Source organism: Penicillium griseofulvum (assembly GCF_001561935.1).
Source record: "Penicillium griseofulvum strain PG3 chromosome Unknown contig_79, whole genome shotgun sequence".
In the NCBI taxonomy this organism is placed as follows: Eukaryota; Fungi; Ascomycota; class Eurotiomycetes; order Eurotiales; family Aspergillaceae; genus Penicillium; species Penicillium griseofulvum.
This window is the reverse complement of record NW_024467420.1, coordinates 1,638,436-1,658,801: the sequence shown is the minus strand read 5'-3', so window position 1 is coordinate 1,658,801 and position 20,366 is coordinate 1,638,436. Positions and strand designations below refer to the sequence as shown.

The 20,366-nt window shown below is 47.1% G+C and overlaps 7 protein-coding genes across 7 annotated transcripts; 3 read left to right on the top strand and 4 right to left on the bottom strand.

The window, feature by feature from the left end:
- Positions 1–3,206: 3,206 nt before the first annotated feature.
- PGRI_005270 (60S ribosomal protein uL16) lies at positions 3,207–4,170 on the bottom strand (the record flags this gene model as incomplete). Its single annotated transcript, XM_040788240.1, has 3 exons — positions 3,207–3,651; positions 3,724–3,899; positions 4,126–4,170. 3 exons carry the CDS (start codon positions 4,168–4,170, stop codon positions 3,207–3,209), a joined length of 666 nt encoding a protein of 221 aa, XP_040652012.1.
- A 1,051-nt stretch (positions 4,171–5,221) lies between these two features.
- Positions 5,222–6,110, top strand: PGRI_005260 (putative L-cystine transporter; the record flags this gene model as incomplete). The annotated part of the gene is made up of 2 exons (XM_040788239.1): positions 5,222–5,689; positions 5,757–6,110. 2 exons carry the CDS (start codon positions 5,222–5,224, stop codon positions 6,108–6,110), a joined length of 822 nt encoding a protein of 273 aa, XP_040652011.1.
- Positions 6,111–6,620: 510 nt separating this feature from the next.
- PGRI_005250 (fungal specific transcription factor domain-containing protein) lies at positions 6,621–8,686 on the bottom strand (the record flags this gene model as incomplete). Its single annotated transcript, XM_040788238.1, has 5 exons — positions 6,621–6,995; positions 7,061–7,349; positions 7,550–7,841; positions 7,902–8,482; positions 8,547–8,686. 5 exons carry the CDS (start codon positions 8,684–8,686, stop codon positions 6,621–6,623), a joined length of 1,677 nt encoding a protein of 558 aa, XP_040652010.1.
- A 2,024-nt stretch (positions 8,687–10,710) lies between these two features.
- On the top strand, positions 10,711–12,692 carry PGRI_005240 (uncharacterized protein; the record flags this gene model as incomplete). Its single annotated transcript, XM_040788237.1, has 2 exons — positions 10,711–11,350; positions 11,413–12,692. The coding sequence occupies 2 exons, from the start codon at positions 10,711–10,713 to the stop codon at positions 12,690–12,692; spliced, it is 1,920 nt and encodes a 639-aa protein (XP_040652009.1).
- Positions 12,693–13,349: 657 nt separating this feature from the next.
- Positions 13,350–14,008, top strand: PGRI_005230 (coatomer subunit zeta; the record flags this gene model as incomplete). The annotated part of the gene is made up of 2 exons (XM_040788236.1): positions 13,350–13,714; positions 13,768–14,008. The coding sequence occupies 2 exons, from the start codon at positions 13,350–13,352 to the stop codon at positions 14,006–14,008; spliced, it is 606 nt and encodes a 201-aa protein (XP_040652008.1).
- A 463-nt stretch (positions 14,009–14,471) lies between these two features.
- Positions 14,472–17,429, bottom strand: PGRI_005220 (uncharacterized protein; the record flags this gene model as incomplete). The annotated part of the gene is made up of 1 exon (XM_040788235.1): positions 14,472–17,429. The coding sequence occupies one exon, from the start codon at positions 17,427–17,429 to the stop codon at positions 14,472–14,474; it is 2,958 nt and encodes a 985-aa protein (XP_040652007.1).
- A 473-nt stretch (positions 17,430–17,902) lies between these two features.
- PGRI_005210 (putative NlpC/P60-like cell-wall peptidase) lies at positions 17,903–18,646 on the bottom strand (the record flags this gene model as incomplete). The annotated part of the gene is made up of 1 exon (XM_040788234.1): positions 17,903–18,646. The coding sequence occupies one exon, from the start codon at positions 18,644–18,646 to the stop codon at positions 17,903–17,905; it is 744 nt and encodes a 247-aa protein (XP_040652006.1).
- Between the last annotated feature and the right edge of the window lie 1,720 nt (positions 18,647–20,366).

The window sequence follows — 20,366 nt, the reverse complement described above, 5'->3', positions numbered from 1 at the left end:
CTAGCTGTACGAGGAAATCGACCATGCGAGTTAATACTGCGTGGCAGAAAACTAAAAAGCTACCCCACTCACGTTCAGGTAGTATCTAGATGATGAACACTGCGTAGATATATAAACTTGTAGCTGTATGACTTAAACGGGGTTATCTCATGCATAGAATCAAATAATAAAGAATGGTGTATAATAGGGAAACAAAGATATTCGACTTCTTCACATATTGGATAAAGGCGGAACAAAGGGCGGTATAGATAGCCAGCCAATAAGACCCGTGAGTTTACTCTCGGGGTCCTAATTCGGAATAGCGGGAATAGCGGCCATTGCGCATTATTTATATACTTCAGCTTTCTATAAGAAGTATTGACATCCATGGATGGCATGGATGCTATATCAATATCTTGGCTTGACATTTTCTCTCATGCTACATATGTAAAAGACCCAGTTGCGTATTTTGCACCTTTTCTACCACCTATATTCTATATTTTACTGCCGATTCTTATCCCCTGGCGCAATGCCAATAAGAGGCGAAATAGTATGAAGAAGCACATATAAGGAAGTTATATAGGAAGACATCGAGAAATACATAGCAAAGCGGCACAAGCGGCCAGCTGTCCTCGTGGTACATCTTGCGAAAGTTCCTAAGATGTATAAGCCAGGTTTTCTCTAGGCGGGTTCTACAGTAGAAGAGAGGGGATGCACTTCGGAATCTCCCATACATACAATGACAAATGTCATGTGCTCGAGGTAATATGCCAGTTTAGAAATAGTTTCCTTGCCCACGTGTGCAGGAGGGAAAAATACCTTTGAATTGTTCTCTTCCCTAAGCTGTGTGAGCACACATGCTATGATATTACATGACAAAGTTGGGTCATATGAGACATTTATTACGGCGTGGCCCGGAATATCGCCACATATTCTTTTCATAGATGTGGGTGTAAATCATCACCTGGATGGAACAAGCTGACAAGCTCCCAAAGCCGACCTTTCTAGTCGGAAGGTTGACATAGACACGCCACCTACCTCCTCAAACATTCATTCCACTGCCAACTTACGGAGAGGATGACACCAGGTGCGATCTGTGTGAGCTAAACATCTCTTGGGAGATTGGTCTCGAGCAGAACCCACCTATTTGCCAAGGAAGTTTGGGAAATTCCTCGGTTTGCAGCTGATCTTCTTGTGGCGATACGACACCTCTTCAAAAAAGTCATGACCAATCTGGCGAGCTCTATATTAGGAAACTTGCCAAAAGTACGTAGTCGATTCTCTATGTGAATGCTCCCGTGTTATTGTCCAACTTCGTAAGCATCACTGGGCATTTGTTTTTCAGTTTCTTGCTCCTGGGCTATCAAGCTGAATGGAAGCTCTTCGGACTTGCCTATAGATCAATCAAATGGCCACTTGCACTGTTTCCCATTACTCTGAAAACAAGAACTATTTAATAATGATCAGGCAAAATAGCATGCTGCCCTGGTGCGAGTGTCAAAGCTAGTTGTAATGGAGCCGATCATGAGCCATTTCGAGAAAGTAGGCAAGATGCATGCGTGCACATGGAAATACATTGGGGCTGTGCACTCAGTGGTATTTCCCATTGATAATGCCACTGATAATCTAGCGAATGTTTCCGTCGTTTCAAATCTATCACTCCTGTCAGCAGGGAGTCATCTCACAAGTCAAGGTCAGGTATGTTTTGTCTCAATATTGTTTAATGAAGCCAAAATATTATTCTAGAATAATTAAGTACCAGATATGCATCGTATTCAATCGATTATCTAGCTTTTTAGTCTTGATATCTCCAAAACCTTGGATGATCTCACATTCCAAATCCCATTCCACATATCGCCCAGACACCGGGTTTGTTGATGCTAAGATACCGATATGATACGGAATGCATTGTCTCTCCTGAAATTACGCATATAGATTGGCTATTGATAAAACGAGAAAGGACGTCCTGTGTTCATCGTCTCCTCCAGTTATATATTCCAAGCCCTCTATCATTAAACAGCCCTATTACACTGCTACTATATACACATTCGACTCATCAATCTAAAATGAAGCTCACTATCTTCTTTCCGCTAGCTGCTTTCCTGTCATGGACTGTCGCTGAGTCTCTGACGGATCCCAGTCCCTGCCTTGTATGCTGTCACCATCTGGGCGTATGATTTCGACCCAGAAGACTAACCGTCTTTTCTTTTGAACAGAATCGATGTCTCAGCGATGCCGCCGACGTAGCAGGCTGCATTTCCAAGTTGGACTTCGAGTGCACTTGCCCAAGCCTAGCGTTCAAGGAGACGCTTGGTACCTGTTTGGAGATTTCCTGCAGCCCGGAAGACTTGACAGGTATGTACTCCTCACCTATGCCGCTTTTGTTGCTATTTAATTTTGAATCGGTCTCAAATGAGACTCGATCTGTTTGAGGACTGTGGCTAATTTTTTTTCTTTAGTTGCCGGACAATTGCACAAGGAACGTTGTGGGTCGGCTCCTGAGTAAGGAGGTTATATGTACTTTGATGTCCATATGACCTTTTCTTTTCTTTTCGAGAGTGGACATAGGGGATTAAATGAATGAACAGGGCTCGATCTAGCAATTCCTAGAAGCAAACTTGAATTTGATCTAGTGCTAGTAGTAGTAGTAGATGTAGAACGCGTGATGATATATATATTGACTATGTACCCAAGAAACATATCCATCTGTTTTTAGTTTTGCACTCGACATGTCCAACTTCTTCAATAATTTACATGCATGTAATTATTGACAAGCTGAGAGACAAAACAATACAACCAAAAAAACTATGATGGATGGATGATAATGTAGTCTTGGTGACGTGACCCATATTTTAGCCCTATTTCATCTGTGCTTTGATCATTGAACAAAGCCCACCACGTGTTTGGGTCTAGACTTTTGCTAGATCTTGTTGATATCCACTGAATCACTGCACCTTGACATGGTCCATGCATGGTTGGAAAAGCTTAGATATCGCCTGCTGGGAACGAAAAGATTACGTAGTTTACAGTACTGCCCACCCTCACCTGGGCAGGTAGATGGACGGTTCTACGAGTGCAATATAGCCGAGCGAATGAAAAGACCCTGGGAAGAACTCCATCATTGCTATTGCACGAGATTGATATCAAGATAGGGACAAGGTAAAGACAATAAAAGAACATTCAAGTATTTTGTTCTGAACTTCATATTCTGATCAACCCATCAACATTTATGCGACGTTCTCGTAGGCAACGGGGAAGCGCTTCATGTTCTCCTCGACGGTACCGTGACCACGGAGGAACTGAACGTAGGCACCGTCCTGGCGGAGCTTGCCCTCCTGGCGGAGCTGGAGGTACTCCTCGCGGCGAACGGGGGTGAAACCCCAGTTCTTGGAGACAATGATCTTTTGGCGACCGGGGAACTTGTACTGAGAGCGGCGGAGGGCCTCAAGAGCAGTAGCACGGTGGGCGTCACGGGTGCGGACGGACAGAATGATCTGGCCAATGTTCACACGGGCGACGAGACCCTGGGGCTTACCGAAGGCACCACGCATACCGGTCTGCAGACGATCGGCACCAGCGCAAGACAACATCTTGTTGATACGGACGACGTGGAAGGGGTGCACACGGACGCGCAGGTGGAAACCTTCCTTACCGGCGATCTTCACAAGGTACCTATTGGAAGTTATATGAGATTGTGTTCATGGATATCAGGCGAGAGATGTGGTAGCGGAGATAGTAACGTACTTGTTGGCGCAAATACGGGCGGCCTCGAGAGCCTCGGAGGAAAGCTGCTCGTACTCGTTGGAAACCAAGTGGATGCAGGTGGGGAAGTCATCCACGTTGGCCTTCTTACGACCAAGATCGAAGATACGAATCTTAGGGTCGGGAACACCACGGTTGAACCGAGACTTGGGGTAAGGCTGGATGTTGAAGACTGATGTCAGCGAAAACCGCCCATCTCAAAAAAGAAAAAAAAGCCAAAAAAAGATCCAAAATGCACAAGCCCAGTGCCACGAGAATCACTTCTCATAGCAAAGGTGATATTCCCGTCGTGGCGAGGTGATCGTTCTCGATGTATTGATGCACACTCCCCACCACCAAGATAATCCGCACAAATCTTCAAAAGCTCGTGAAATCGGCACGCACCTTGTTCTTGCAGTAGCGGTAGCATCTCGCGGGACGACGGGCCATTTTGAGTGCTGGAAGGGTGGTGATGGCACTTCCTGCGAACTGGGTATAGGTTGTCGGTGGTTGTCGAGGGTTCGGGAAGGAAGAGAGAAAAGAGGGTCGATTTCGCTGTGGTCACGGGTCTTGATTTCCAATCAACTCTGTGGCAAAAGGGTTTAACCCTATTAATGCCTGAGCGCTCAGGCCTCCAGCCAGATTCCTTCTCACTTCATGATTGGTCAATAGCTTTCTCCACTAATCCATTTTTGGCCCACCTCTATCATGCTGATCCCTCGCTTTGATGCACTTGAAACGATTCCAGTACATTTGTATATATTCTCCTGTGTTTCAGTTACTATTTCCTTTTCCGTATACGGAGCACTCCGAGTCATGCCCTAGCATGCTTGGTAATCCAAAACATCGATCTAATACAAAGGTACATACAAAGCACGTCATCTGTACCCTGTACAACGTATAGGATACGATACGAAGAAGATGGAGAGACTGCCCTGAAGGGAACACTATGTATCCGCCAACTGCTGAGCGCAATAAACCTAAAGAAGCTTAATATGTGTCATAAGCTTGGAATCGGATCAAGATGGACATCAATTCATCAACCAACGCAGTGACAAACGTTACCCATTTCAGCATTTGGCTTTTGACAAGGAGTTATACACGACAAACCCGCCATGAACTTGAAGTTCTAAGCCGTTACGAAGTGTTATTTCGTAACATGGTGAGGAGGTATGTATTAATTGCAATTTTCTGGGAGTTGTATGTTTCAATATGCGTTATTTCAATTCCAATGGCCCTAGAAAGAGCCGCCTTGAGAACATCATGATACATAACTTTCCTTAGAAATCTTCCACAAGAGTATGACGAGGATGTGCAGGTTTTGCATGACTATCTAGATAAGTGGAACAAATTTCCTATCGATCTTAGCCCTCGTCGAGGATAACTAAAGGCTGAACTCCGGATACCCCGAACTCCGGGGTCTATTCCGAAACCTGGAATGTTGATCATCATTCAATTTCCATCGAGACTGTTTCTATTCATTTTACTATTTCCATGAATCATGATCAATGTCTCCTGGGCGGAAAGTATCTCTCAAATCCTGGGCTGGGCCTATTCCATCCTGTGGTCGCTGTCATTCTACCCGCAAGTCCTGCACAACCATCGTCGGCGTTCAACAGACGGCTTCTCTATCGATTTCGCTCTGCTTAATGTGCTTGGATTGTCTGCATACACTGTTTTTAACGGGTGCTTCCTCTTTTCAACGGTAGTGCGCGGCCAGTATGCCCAACGACATCCGCAGAGCCCTAAACCAACTGTCCAATGGAATGATTTTGTTTACGCCCTCCATGGAGCGCTGATCTGTTGTTGGATTGGCAGTCACTTCCTCTACACGCGGTTCTGGAACTTTAAATCCGAGCCGCAGCGGGTGAGCACCGCCACTCTTGTCGTCTTCTGTGGCTGCCTGGGGGTGGTACCCCCAGCCGTTCTGTGGATTCTGGTATCGGCGTCGTGGGAATGGATTGATGTGGTAAGAAAGCGACCAGGCCTCTGAGCCCTAATTAGACCGCATACGCTGACTGAAATATACACGTTAGGTTTATGTGGTCGGCATGATCAAGGTGTTCCTGACAGCCGTCAAATACACCCCTCAGGCGGTGATGAATTATCGGCAGCAGTCAACGGCGGGGTTTTCCATCAGGGCGATCCTGCTAGATCTATCCGGTGCAATACTATCGCTGATACAGCTGGTGCTGGACGCCTCCTCGCAGGGGGACTGGTCAGGCGCTGTCGGCAACATTGCCAAATTTCTGCTGGGAAACATCACCGTTCTATTCGATCTCATCTTTATATTTCAGCACTTTGTTCTGTATCGGGAGAGATCAGCCGAGAATAAGCCAGGGGTATCGGAGAACGATCCTCTCCTTGATAGAAGGAGGAATGAGGCATAGACATTTAGATTCATATTATCGGAACTTTCATATAGATATGCAACATAGCTGAACTTGGGAATGATACGCAGAGGACCCTTTTGGTCCGAGGCATTTAGTTTTCCATGGTGGATGATATTACGCGCCTAGAGTTCCGCTCTGGGGTCTTTTCTCTCGAGATTCGGGCGCTGATTCTAGTTGTAAATATCCAATCGGCGGAAGAACAGGGTTCATAGGATTTGCTTCCGGCATTGAGCCTCCAGTGCAAGAGGCGACTGTCTTTCTGAACATCCTCATGACCGGCGACGAATCAAGGTTGCAGGCATTGTCACGGTAACTCGACTCTCGCCCCCACCTCGTGATCCCTGCGAACCAAGTAACGAAGGCCGGGATGGTTGCATCGGATAATCCTTGGAAAGACATAGCCAAGATGATCTGATAAGATATAATGCAAGTACGGATCCGATGGCGATTCTTGACTCAAGGTTCAGTGTGTATATAAACTATATTCACAAGAGAATCGCCCTACCATCAACACAGCATTTGATCAAAAGACGCCCTGAAATCTGGGTTATCAAGAAGTTCCATGCCTTCTAGGTCGACAAAAAAGGGGGTATCGAGGTCGATCTCCAAAGTGTTATCTATATCACCACAAGACATGGATACCTCAGATTGTGGCTCCAAAATCTCATCGATGATACGAGAGAAAACAGATGCAGCTCGCTTGAAGAAGGAGAAGCTGGCCTGGCCTGGACGGGTCGTAGACTCCAGGTGCGAGATGAACACACTCAGGTTGCGGATGAGAGAGGACCGAGACCCTGAATACAGCATCGGTTGACCTGTCTTGGCCTGTTGTTGCAATGCTCGAATTAGCACGCTGGCACCTGACAGCCCATAAAGAAGAATCTAGTGGAATTTAGTACGCTGATTGATACAAGCAAATATACATAGGTGTTCGAAGTATTGCTCACAATCCATGTAAAGTCACGCTGGATGGCAAATAATTGTTCCCATTGTCGGCCCAAGGTCAAGACGGTGGAGAGGATCGTTGCGCTAACGTCCAGCTGCGCCGTATTTGTGTCCCCCGAGTCCTTGTCTATAAGACTTTGGACCAAAAACTCGTTGTAAAGGTAAGCGAGGTAGGAAATGAGTAGCGTTAATTTCACATTGGGAGGGAGGTCAGTTCCCCAGCAGTCAGGCGTGTAATGGAGATGCGCCGGCAGCGAGACCCAGGCCTGACTGCAGCGACGAGATACATCCCTGGATAGCAGCAGTTAGAGTCAGTATGGTGGGACAGAACTGTTTTAGGTCGGATATAGAAGTGAACTTGCATTAGTTGATTGGTCCTCTCCGCACTCGGTTTCTGAAAGGAAAGCTCCAGGATTTCTTCTCGAAATGTGCTGATAATAAATCTTAATCGTATCCAGGTTGCTCTTTGGTAGATTTTTTCGATATTCCACCCGTCGGCATCCAGAAATGTTTGAGCAGTCTCCAGAAGTTCGGGGTCTCCTGCTAGAACATGATCTCCTATATCTAGAGGAAGACAGCAATCCGAGTGACGCCAAGAGATTCGTGGTGGCCGTCCGAGAAAGGTTGCAATGTTTTTGTCGATTTGATAGGCAGCCGCGAACAGTCTCCGTCGAGATTCTATAATAAACCGTGGTAGTGGAGTCGAGCTAGCGTTGTCTCTATGAACTCCTAGCTCAAAGATATTCGTCGAGAGCTCCCCCAGGCGCTGCCAGGTGACAGAACCTATAATAAGTTTTGTCAGTGGTGACCGCTATGCGAGCAGGATTGAGAACGAGGACGCACTCGAATCTCCCAACACTAAACTTGACAAGATGAGATTCTCATGGACCAGCCATAGGGTAAGTTCATTCAGAGTTGTCAAGTCCTTGCATATATGCAGAGTAATATCGCAAGCAGCAAGCATTTTCCGAGATAATTGAGATAGAGACTCGGCATTGGAGACTCTGCTACCAGATAGTCCAAAGTAGCTGGCCCGGCCGGCTAGAGCACAGATGATTCCGATAATCTCCATCCGGAGAGATGATCCCGTGAAGCACTTGTGAAAAGTAGCCCCAGTGATATTTGGGGGTATCCTGAACGTACTAGACGTGTTCTGAATGATACATGTACTGAGCGCCGTGAGCTCTTGGTCGGTCGCGGTCTCGGAGAGACTTTCACGGAAGGCGATCTCGATCTCCGTGATGGCGCTGAGTACCACCGGGGATGCAATGACGACAGTTTGTGTGATAGCATAATACTCTTGAATTAGATGTTTGATGGTAGAGAAGTCTTTAAGGCTGCGAAACACTTCTATAGCCCTCTTTACCCACCAAGATGTTGGAGAGATGGCAAAACCCTCACTTCCATTTTGGGTCAGTTGGTCGCTATCGGAAATCAAGTCGCTCTCATCTTCTAGCCCTCCAACAAAATTGGTGGGGCCTAAGTAACCCACTGGCGGCGATGGCTTTGTCCGAGGAGTTGAATGTATGGTATAGGGACTTTCTGCCTCTAATTGCAACCCTTCGGAGCAAGAGAGAGAGGTTCCCAAGGTATTTGATGAGGGTGAGCACGTCCTTCCCCTTTGGCATTAGTCGGTGATACCGACATAGTCCGGGCAAGTATACTTACAGATCAACATGACTATATTTGTTCCCTCGTCTCCTATTAGCACTAGTTAAAGGTGCAGGATGGTACACACATCGATGTGCAATACCCCGTCTTTGGCAGCGAGAGCATACAGGCAGTACATGATCGCACCGCACTTTGTCTTTGCGACAAGGCTCACAGGATGCAAGTGTGCCGTTCCGACGCCGAGAAGTCCTAGTATGGCATTAGCACGGCCTTTTAGCACGAGACGAGACCATTACATAATGCAAGTTCTTTTTCTCAATTTTTGTGTGGACTTAATTCGTAGAAGTCAATATGTTATTTTGTTTTGCCTCGGGGCACAGGTAAGGTCAGAAAATGAGCATAGCATCATCAGGGTCTCGGAGTATCGGAGTTCCACCGCAATTTCGGAATTCGCTACTCCATAAATCCATTCCTATTGTATCACCTGACAGATTTAGTATTAGCTACCAATGGAATCAATTAAAGAGACATATATTAGAGAAAGGTTTCTTAGGAACGGGCATGTCATAGTGCGGTTACTGTCGGCGTGTATGAAAGAGCGCAGGACACGATGAGAACAGACTAGCGTGAATGATTAGGTTGCTATAACTATACTAACTTTAGAATCTTAGAAGAGCTTATTGTGTACTCCGTATATCTATCTGGAGGTATTTTTTATGTCTATTTGTTCAAAACATATAATAACTGTACACGGTGCCTCGTACTGATGTGGTATTTTATAAGCATATTTAATCACTCCACTCCAGGGGGTGGGAGGTCTGAGGGTCACGTTCAGTTGCTTTGTATGAACTATCTGGGGTAGGGAAATTGCTCTAAGGAAGGAGTACTAACACCCTTGAATTAGGTCTATAGATCTTAATGTATAAAGAGTCAGCCAGATCTCTCTACTCCGTATGGAGTACCCGAAGCTTGATCCATCATTGTCATTCTTGCTCCCCTTGTAGTCCAGTCAAAAGGTTCCGGAGCATGATCAACTCACCTGCATTTGATTGTTGGTGGCGCAGATTGTACCCAACTTGATTTGTTGTCCATTTTGAGTATCAGCCCATGTTGTTGGGCTATCGAGCGATAACAAAGAAAGTGCCTCATGTGGTTGCCTGAGAGATGATATCCTGGGGTCTTGGCGAGCATTGCATGCATTACAAGAGTAGTCTAGCTCGACTTGTTAGTAGCGACAATGACTAGCTTGGCCTTGTACGATTCTCATGATAGGACCCCTATTGCTAGACTTCATCATTAGGGGGTGAGAGTCTCTGTACTCCATGACCTGATATCACCTGATGGATTAGTAGGCAGAATGCTGTGATTGGTGTTAGAGAGGTAATGTTGGGGGCCTTGACCATATAGGCCCAAATTAGGCCCAAATTGAGAAGTGCAAGGAGTAACTACACAATGTACGTTGTATGCCCGGAATATGCAAGCGGAGAGTGGAGATGGGAATATATTATTCCGAGATTGCATCTAAGTCCTGATACCATCTCCTATTCCAAAACGGCTAAATGTGCCTGTATTAATTCTTTCATGCTCATGCCATAATATCTAGTTGAATAAAACGAACTTCTAATCCAGCAAATCCCATTCTCTTTTCCTTTTTTTAGAAAGTCCTCTCGTATTGATCCAGCCCCCAAAACCGTTGCGTATTTTTAGATACAGTAAGGGATCCGCATTCCCTAGATAACTTTGAAGGTCTGCAACCATCTTTCTCTTTCTCATTCCAATTCATCCGGCCATTGTTTCCGATGAATTTACTTCGATCAACCATGTGGCATGCAATCAATCTGTGACAGCTTTGAACCGCATTCCTGGCAATCTTCCCAGACAAGCGCTCTCCACAAGGTGTCCACTAAGTTTTGACCGCTCCTAATTACACTTGCAACTCCGAAATCTTCTTTTCTCTCCCCCAATTGAAGTATAATATTGGGTTATATACGTTTTATTTTTTTTCTTATACATTCATCAGCGGACTTGGGCCCTTTTCACCATGTCAGCAACGCCTCGAAAGCCTGGAACTCCCGGCAGTTCCAGCAAATCACCAACCGCAGATCCGCACTCCAACAACGGGTCCACCACACGAGGACATGCACGCTCGCCCAGTGCAGCCAACGGTCTCAACCGTTCTCCCTCCTTAAGAGGTTCAACTCCCGTCTCCGCGCGCGCAGCTGCAAGAAAACCAGGTCGTTCCAATCTCAGCATGTCAAACGTTCCACGAGTTTCCAACGACCCGTCCGAAGAAGAGGCGCGGGCTCAAAATGCCGCTCTCATCGAGGAACTACGGGAACAACTTCAAAAGGCCGAAAATGCCTCGGAGCAATACCAAAAACAGCTCGGCGTACTGCAAATGCGCCTCGATGAAGCGATCAGTGAACAAACCAAGTTGGAGGACCAGGCTCATGAGCGAGACAGTCGGATCGAGGCCCTCAACAGTGACATTCGGGACCAAGGGCGCCAAATCCGGGATATGGAACAAAACCACGAGTCGGAACGGAACGCTATGCTCCAAGAGAAAGAACAACAGACAAGTCGAGAGGAAGAAATGCAGGCGACTATTCAACGTTTGAAGGATGCGATGGCACAGAAGGATCGCATGAACGCAGAAGGAGATCGCCAAGTGTCCCGATCTTGTAAGACCCTTACGCTCCTTCAAATGCCGATGATTTAATTTAGAGACTAACACTCGTTATAGCGAGCTTCCGTAATAGGTCTTCCCCGGACTTGGATGGTCAATTTGCGCCCTCCTCGCACCTCGAGCGGAGCCCGTCCCGCAACAACTCTACACTTCTCCTGCAGAAAGACAAGCTTATCGAGTCATTACGCCTCGAACTGGCCGAATCACAGATCAAACTCGTCGAGATGGAGAACGCCGGTGGTGGCCGTCAGCGAGAAATAGAGAAAGAGTTGCTCGAGGCACGCGTGGCCAACGCTCGCTTGATGGAAGATAATGAAAGCTATCAACTTCTTCTCAGTGAGAAGACTCTTACCGGGGACTTTGCCAAGGGCGAGTTCATGCGAGATGCCAACCCTTCAAAGGAGTCCGCAGGTGGAATGGGTTCCTTAGCAGATGAGCTTGAATCCGTGGATGAGGCCCCTGAAACTGAAGGCGCTCAGCAGCAGGATGGAGAGGTGAAGGCCCTCAAAGACCAGAACAAAGCCCTCACGCTCTATATCGAGCGCATCATTAGCCGACTGCTTATGCATGATGGATTTGAGCATATTCTGGACCGGAACGAGGATGACGAAACATCTACCACGAAGACTGGGGGCAGTGAAAAGGAGCTCCCCCCAACTCCTCCGGAGAAGGATGACGGCTCTTCACAAAGTCTCCTACAACGAGCCAAGTCAGTTGTCGGTGGTCCAACCTCCCGCCCTTCCACCCAACCTCGGTCTCGCCCAAACAGCATGATGCCTCCACCACAACCCTCACAGAATAACCCCAACGAGAACCCCAACACTGCCCCAAGCATTCCTTTCCGTACGCAATCCGTGAGAGCTAGCCATCGCCGCACCCGGTCGGAACAAGTCGACCCCAATGCTGCTAGTGTCGTTAGTCACATGTACCGGGGCGGACGCAACTCGGGCGGACCTATCAGCCCGACTGGAATGGGCCCTGGATCCCGCCAAAGCATGTTCTCTGGAGCAGCAAGCTATATATCTAGTATGAGCCGCGCACCTTCCCTGTCCAGCCAGCCGGAGCGAACCGGTCGCAGCAGCTCTCCTAGTGTCACAAGTGATCCTCACGGAGATACAGCCTCCACCGGGGCTACCTCCAGCCCTCCCCGATCCAGTGGCGGCATGAACAACTACACTGGAGCTGTGATGCAGCAGGACAAGTTACGTCCTCTACGCCTTGTCAGCGAAACCGCTAGAATCAAGGAGGAGGAAGAAGCGGCACGCAAGAAGGCAAACCGCGCGAGCTGGATTCCGTGGTTGAATCGCTCCAACACTGATGAACCGGCGCCCCAGTAGGCCTTGTTCTCTGGGCAGTATGATTTGATGTGATCTCAACCTGGTCTTGGACCATTTTTTTTTAACATACCCATACCCCCCTATGATGCACATAACGCAATTTTATGTCTTGAAATCCTCCTGGATTCCAAGGACCCCGATTTCTCATGTTTTCTTTGACGCGATCTGACCATGATGTTTCCCCATGCGATGTGGTTCCGAAAGGACCATAAAACATCATGGTTTATCTGTTTTATCTTGATATATATTATTCCCCATGTCTCGTTCACGATGATGTCTTTTCACTCATTTTATGTCATATCCCCAATCTCAAGATGTAGTTATATCTTATTCTAGTGTTTTAGTATTACAACTGAGGACACGGGCCAACGAATGGTTATATCTTCATTTATATCAACTTGCCACACACCAATAACATAGCAAAGAACTAGAGCTCAAGTAATCCGAAGCATACTGAGAATTAGTAACAACTTAGAGGAATAAGTATGGATCTATTCCTCATCACTTTTGAAGTACGCTGTCCCCAGTTCGTATAGTAGAGCTTAAGACGGAACAACATTAGTCCGTCTCCGCCTCCGGCCAGATTGGCGGTTGAGAGCATCAACAATCATAAAGACAGTATTACACCAATTGCTCCCCGACGCAACAATATTCACCATGCCAGGCTCACTCTCCCTCTTCTCCGTCAATGCGGTCCTCGTCATGTCCGCCGACGATGGCTCCCGCATCTTCGCAAAGTACTTCTCGGCACCACACCCCCCCGCCGGCGCTGCACCGAACTCAACTGACTACCCCGGTGCCAACCCCTACCCGACCGTGAAGGAGCAGCGTGCCTTCGAGAAGGGCCTCCTCGAGAAGACCAACAAGTCCACAAGCGACGTGATCCTTTACGATGGCCGTATTGTAGTCTTCAAGATGGAGAGCGACGTCATGCTGTACGTTGTCGGAAGCGCCGACGAGAACGAAGTCCTGCTGTACAATGTTGTGCTGTCACTACGGGATGCTCTTGGAATCTTATTCAAGTATGTTTTTTGATCGGAATTCGGTCGACTGGCGCTAACATGATCGTTATTAGGGGCGCAACCGATAAGCGCACTATCGTCGAGAACTACGACCTCGTCGCCCTGGCCATTGACGAGACTATTGACGACGGAATCATCCTCGAGACTGACCCGGTTATGATTGCTTCGCGTGTCAGCCGCGCACCGGCGGCAGATGCACCCAACATGAAGAATATCGATCTCACGGAACAGGGTCTAATGAATGCCTGGGAGTTCGGCAAGCGGCGTCTTGCAGAGGGATTGCGACAGATGTAAATGGGACATCGAATTTTGTCTTGTATTTGAGGGCTACGATGTGTTTTCGTCCTCGTTGGAGCATTTCTTGACTGTTTTTCTTCCTGGCTGGTCCTGGCGCGTTATGGCTTTTCTTTTTTTTTTTTGTCTGCCTGACTTGGTTGTTTCCAGGCATCGGTGACATAGACATATTTCTTTTCATTCTAGCATCTTACAAAAGGTCTTGGCTACATCATTGTGTTATGTTCGATATTGACAATGTTGGGCTGGGACATCGCATAATTCATGATCCTATGTTTCGAGAGACTAATATGTGCAATGGAAAATCAATAGCCTCGTGAGAATTTCGTGTGTATTGCGCCTGTTGTCTATATAAAGGACTGGCGTGCATCCTCTCTATACAAGTTTCAAAGGTTACATAGCTCCATATTAATGTATCTCAGCACATAAGTTGCCCAGTTGGCTATGTGCTTCCTCAATCCAGTCAACCAAGTAGACCAATGGATCCGTCCTTAGCAGGGTCAACATCAGACCGCCCTGTCGAATTTCCGAAAAGCCGGGGATCTAGCAACGAAACAGTTTCCTTATCGAGCTTTTCCAAAGCAAGATCACCGGGAGTTCGGCCTTCCTCATCACAAGCATGTGGATCCGCATTTCCATAATCAAGTAGCGCCTTGGCAGTAGAGTAGTGACCATTCATACAAGCCAGATGCAAAGCAGTGAGTCCCGTTATATCACGGGTGTCAGGAGTGGCGTTGACGACTGTAAGCAGAAAGATCACGGTCGACGTGTGTCCGTTCATCGCAGCTCGATGCAAATGAGTCCAACGCAGGGAATCCCTAGAGTTGACATCGAGATTATAGGAATTGAATGCCTCTCGTTCTACCGACCCAGGCTCGTTTTGAGCGGATAGATATAGTTGCTGGGGGTGGGAGCCCTCGAACATCAGCATGTCATTCATTTTCGCACGCTCTAGGAGAACTTGAATCATTGCACCGTGTCCTTCGCCTGCGGCACTATGTAGTGCATCCAGTGCACTATCTCGTTCCATTGCTGTCATGTTTCCGGAATCAAGCAAGGTCTTGATCAAAAACGCGTATTGTTTCTTTTTCGCGGACCACGATAATAATTTGTCGATATCTTCGTCTTTTATGTTGAGGTTCAGGGGTAGCCTTCGATCCAGGACTCTGAGCAGTAACTTGTGCATGGCTTCGGAGAGGTCGAAGGCGTGGACGGCATGGTACAGCCAGAATGATATCGCGTACTTGTGGAAGTAGAATTGCTCCTCTGTGGGATGTTTCTGGAGTTTTGTCTCGGAGATGACTTTTCCAATATCAAAACTTGCCCTTTTCCGGGATTTGAGGAGTTTTATCGCCATATTCCGGACACCACTTGATGATTTGAGTGTTGAGAAAATCACCTCGGAGGGTACTGACCCAGTTCGTAACTGAGGTATTACGGTCCGTGAAACTTGTGTTTCGAACACGCTGTAGTTGAGGTAGGTGAGAATTATGCTTGCCATCATTTGATGAGCTTCATCAACATTGACTAGGGTTTCGGTCGAATCTTTGAATTCACCAAGCAGGAACTGTTTCACACTGTGGTGAACGAGATGTATAGTAAGCTCCTCCTCATCAATAGTAACAAGACTGCCACAAGAAGCCAAAGTGTTGTGCATATTGTTGATAAGCCTGTCCGAATTCCAGTTCAAATCTCCTGGAACAACACATAGAGCCTCGCGCAGTTGCTGGAGAGTAAGTGGAGTTTGGGCCACAGTCAGAATGGCTAGTATCTCTTTTTGACGTGTATTTTGGGACTTTGACCGTAAAGTGCGAGAGAATGTCTCTGAGAGATCTTTCGGTAGGCCCGCAAGAGCTTCGCGAATCTCCTCGTCACTTTCCATGGCGCATAGCGAATCAATTTGGAGAGCCACCCAAAGGAACATCCCTTGTGATCCTTTCAAGAGGGCATCTTGGATTTCCAGGATCAGAAGAGGACTGCCAATCGTGAGCTTTCCAGATTCGATTCGACTTTCCAATTCGGTCTCAATAAAATCCTCGATGTCCGGTGTATTGCTCGGAATTGGTGTAATAACCGGGGCAGCAAGTTGCGTGAAGTTAATTTGTAGCGGGTTCTCATTTGGGCCTTCACGAAGAGAAATGCAAAGTAGCATTACAAACGTATCACTTTGAAGGTCTGATAGTTGCTGGAGCACAATATCCCTTTGCGGCGCGTCGAGCTCGTCCAGCCCATCGACAACAAGGAAGAACCTTGTTGTTTTACGAAGAGGAAGAAGACAAGTTGAAAGAAGTCCCATCAGCCTTTCCATCGGTTCATACTCATGCGTTCCATTCAAATATTCTGCGGCAGCTGTAAAGTCCGATATAGAGTATAGCAACTGTCGAGCCAACGAGCCAATCACTTCCCGCGCTTTGAGACTCTCAGAGACGTCATGTCGGCAAAAGAAGTATGCCACATGGGTGTTTTCATTCTCGATATGGAGATCGTCCACAATATTGGCGAGTAGCACGGACTTCCCGGAGCCCAACTTCCCAGTGTAGATGAGAGTGGAAGAAAGTGGCATACTTTTCCAATTTTGATATTTGCGGTTCTCTCGAAATAGGTTGGTGTTACCCGACTTTCGAGCCTGCTTCCACGACACTGTGCAATCGTACTGGGAGCAGAAATCGAGTACCCGCTGTTTTGTTTGAATCGCTTGCTGATACGCAGTTGATTTCTGGAATATCGTTGAGACTGTTCTGAATCGCGAGTTGTTTTCGGCTTCGTCTTCAATTCCCTTGGCCATCAAGAAGCCAACTTCAGCTTTGATGGTCTTCCCCCAGGACTCGAGCTCGGATTGATATGTTTTCAGATCCGACTCACTAAATGCGGAGGCCAATTTCCCGAAAAGTGACTTGCGTGCAAAAGTAGTCATTTCGTGGCAAAGACGCACGATCAAAATAAAGTATTCACAGAGACAAGATTGCAAATCTTTTGACCGGGGATAGAGCAAGGCCATCTTTTCATAGCGAGGTGCAAGACGCCCAGCGGTCATGAATATGTACGACAATTGCTCAAGATAGGAAGAAAAATCGAGAACAAATAGAAGCGACATGCGCACTATTGACCAAACACCACATGCAAGCAGATTCTGAGATCCACCGACTATGACATCCCCCAAAGCAGCAAATTGCTGAGTAGCTTGTAGGACGTTCGTAAGTCGCGGTCCCAAGCACCGCCGTCGTTTCCCCGAGATACGATCAATCTCCGCGGTAAGTTGCATGACATCTTGAATACCAGGTGGAGACTCGATTGACTTGGTTCTATATGTACGGAAACTTGCTTTTTGTTCATTGGATAGTTCGGCCTCGAACTGTGAAACAGCTTGTGCGAGACGAACGTCTGGTTTCAAGCGAGGGGCAGAGCTCAGCGATTGTGACATGTCTGACATGCTCCCCGCGTTATTTCACTGATTCATAGAGAGTACTAAAGCAGATGAGTGTAATTCCAATTTAGTCCGGTGCTGACATTGAAACTAGCAAACAGTTTATAAGACGGTCAAGGCGGGGGAACTAGTCGATACGCTAACGCAGTAGGTGTGGGATAATGCCTCTAGAGACCATTCCCTTTCTGTCTCACCTCTTGCCGCTTTTTGATCACTGAATAAAACTGAATATATCTTGTTCTTATATTGAGGATTTATATAGTTTGCCGAGAGAGAGGTAGTATCGTCTTGCCAGAAATACGAACATTTCGATAGAAGTAAACAAAGTGCATTGTCTTCCCTTCCTGACTATTAAATCCAAAGAACCCAGCCCCGTCTTCCTCCCCCACCGCAGTTATCACAAGTACTATATACATGTCCCAGAATCAGTTCCGTCCCTGTTGAACCCCAAAAATCTTACAAGCTCCAACTTAGTCCACAACGTTGATGTATCTGTAGGGCTTGGAGGTGTAGCTGCCAACCTTCCAGCCAACCTCGCGCTTATGTGCGACACAGCCGTAGGTACCGCGGCACTCAAGAGTGTTGTACATCTTCTTTCCATCGTCGGCCCACGAGTTGAACAGAGTGACGTGGCCAGCAGCACCGCCAGTACCCTCTCCTAGGGTACCAACAAAGTCACCGGGCTGGAGATCATCCCAAGAGATAGCCTTGGCAATTTCAGGGAGACTGACAGTGTTGAAGCCTGGAGCAGACGCATGGAGAGCCATGCTAACGAAACCGGAGCAGTCTGTGCGGTACTTGCGGCCTTGAGGGTCTGGGTACACGTCGTTCATGGAGTACGGGACGTGGCGTGAGACCCAGTACTGACCGCGGGAGAGGATTTCCTTGCGGCTGATCTTGCCCTTGTAAGCTGAGCCGCCATCACCAGAGCCGCCACCACACTCCTCACCGACCATGCTGTCGGAACCGGTCTTCACGTAGTAGTCGGCAACATAGCAGCCGTCCTGTGTCTTGTCCCAGATATTGTTCCCGTTGACGTCGTCGCCAAAGGTCTGGCAGGAGATATCGACATCTTCACCCTTTGGGTATGACGTGACAACCTCATCGCTGGTTGAGGGACCGGTGCGACAATTGACTTGATCTCCAGTGATGGGGTAGGCATGAGCCACAGAGAAAACCGCGGCCATGGCGAGCGCCAAGTTCTTGAGCTGCATATTGGCGAGTAAGAGAAAATAAACAAGGGTTGTTGTGTTTCTGAAGACTGCGCTTTGCTTTGATTGTTCGATGTGACTTTGAATTGGCACGATTGATGTAGTTAATTAGAATGTTGTACATCAGGACGGATGCAGGTACTTATACCCTTTGACTGGGGCGTCGGACTCCGATACATTGGTGTGTCGATCTTTACCAGATGTTGATCGCCAAAATAACAGGACCATTGCCCAGGAGAATTAACTAAAATTAGTGAGAGGAAGTTTCTTTACGAAAGGTGTGGAGGTCTTTTCGGCTAAACAATGCGATGATAGACGACGATGAACCAGGACTAAAATTAGGTTTCGTAGGATTTCAATGCTCATCCGCAAAAGAACTCGTAATTAGGCCTTGGTTAGACCCATTTTCTCATGATAATACGAGGAAGACGAAGAGGATCAATTCTCCCCTGGGGCCAAACCGATCGTCTGCATAGAATATCTGGAGAAAATACGATATGAGATCCCAAAGCCCCCATATATGCCAAAAATAGTCTCGTTTCTTCACCTTGGCCTCGGCTTATACGAGCCGCCCGTGCATGAGCGATCGGCATAGTCTAAACGAAAGGGGAAATTCAGTCTACAGAAAACACGAGATTGCTTGGCAGGGCCACTTTAATATCGAGAGATGCACAATATACAAACGTGCCGAGTAGTAGCGTTACATAGTGTACTTGCAACGGTAAAATTAGAAAGGTCGATAACCGACTTTTGAATGATGATGGGACTTTCAAACTATCACTCTAACCCCGGAAGAGGTTATCCTATGGATCTAACTATAGCACTGGAGGTACAAGCTAATAATACTTTTGAAAAGGTTTCATGATGAAATTAAAATGTTTACTACTTCAATTTGCCAAGAGAGGAAAATCTATGCAATAACAATGTGTAGTCATTCGGAATCGTTAACCTGGCCCACTGGGATATCACGCTCGGTTGGTTTAAGAGCCGAATAGCACCATGCGTTCGAAGATTATTCTGAGACATAGTGAGTTAAAGCTATCGTCGACAGCGAGGAAATGAGCAAGAGGGGTCCATGCGTGGACGAAACTATTTTTGGATGGCGTACAAACTGACGCAATGAACTTCGTGTTTGGAGAAAATAAAAAGGAATCGATTAAAATAGATTTACATAGAGTTCGAATAAAAGGCATCGCTGGGAGTATGTAAGAGAGGCATATGGATGCGGGACGTAGGATACGACGCAGGGCATCTTTCTATAGTGTACCTTATACAGGCCTGTCCCGTATTTGGCTGAAGACCCGATAGAATGTGATATTGGGACCGAGCAATGCGCTTTCTCCACATAGTAAGTGGGATCTTCTTCTGTAGCCCTTGCAAACCATGTTGAAATCGAACGTGTCGTCTACTGGCGGTGGTTATATGGCGGTATTTAAACGCTAGTGCACCGCTATAACACTGAGAAGGGAGGGGATATATATCCTGAAAGAAGAGCTCTAAAAGTGATATCGAAGACCACCTAAAACACCACCTAAAAGACCACCTAGAAAACCCGCTGAAAAGGCTACGACAGTAGTCCTCGGGGGAACTAGGATTGTGGGAGGGCCATAGTTGATTTATTGAGACGTATAAGCGCGAAACCAAAAAAAAAACACGACAAGAAGAAAAGAGAGTTGGAAATGATATGTAGAGTCGAAAGTGAAGACAAACCTTGCGCCTAGCC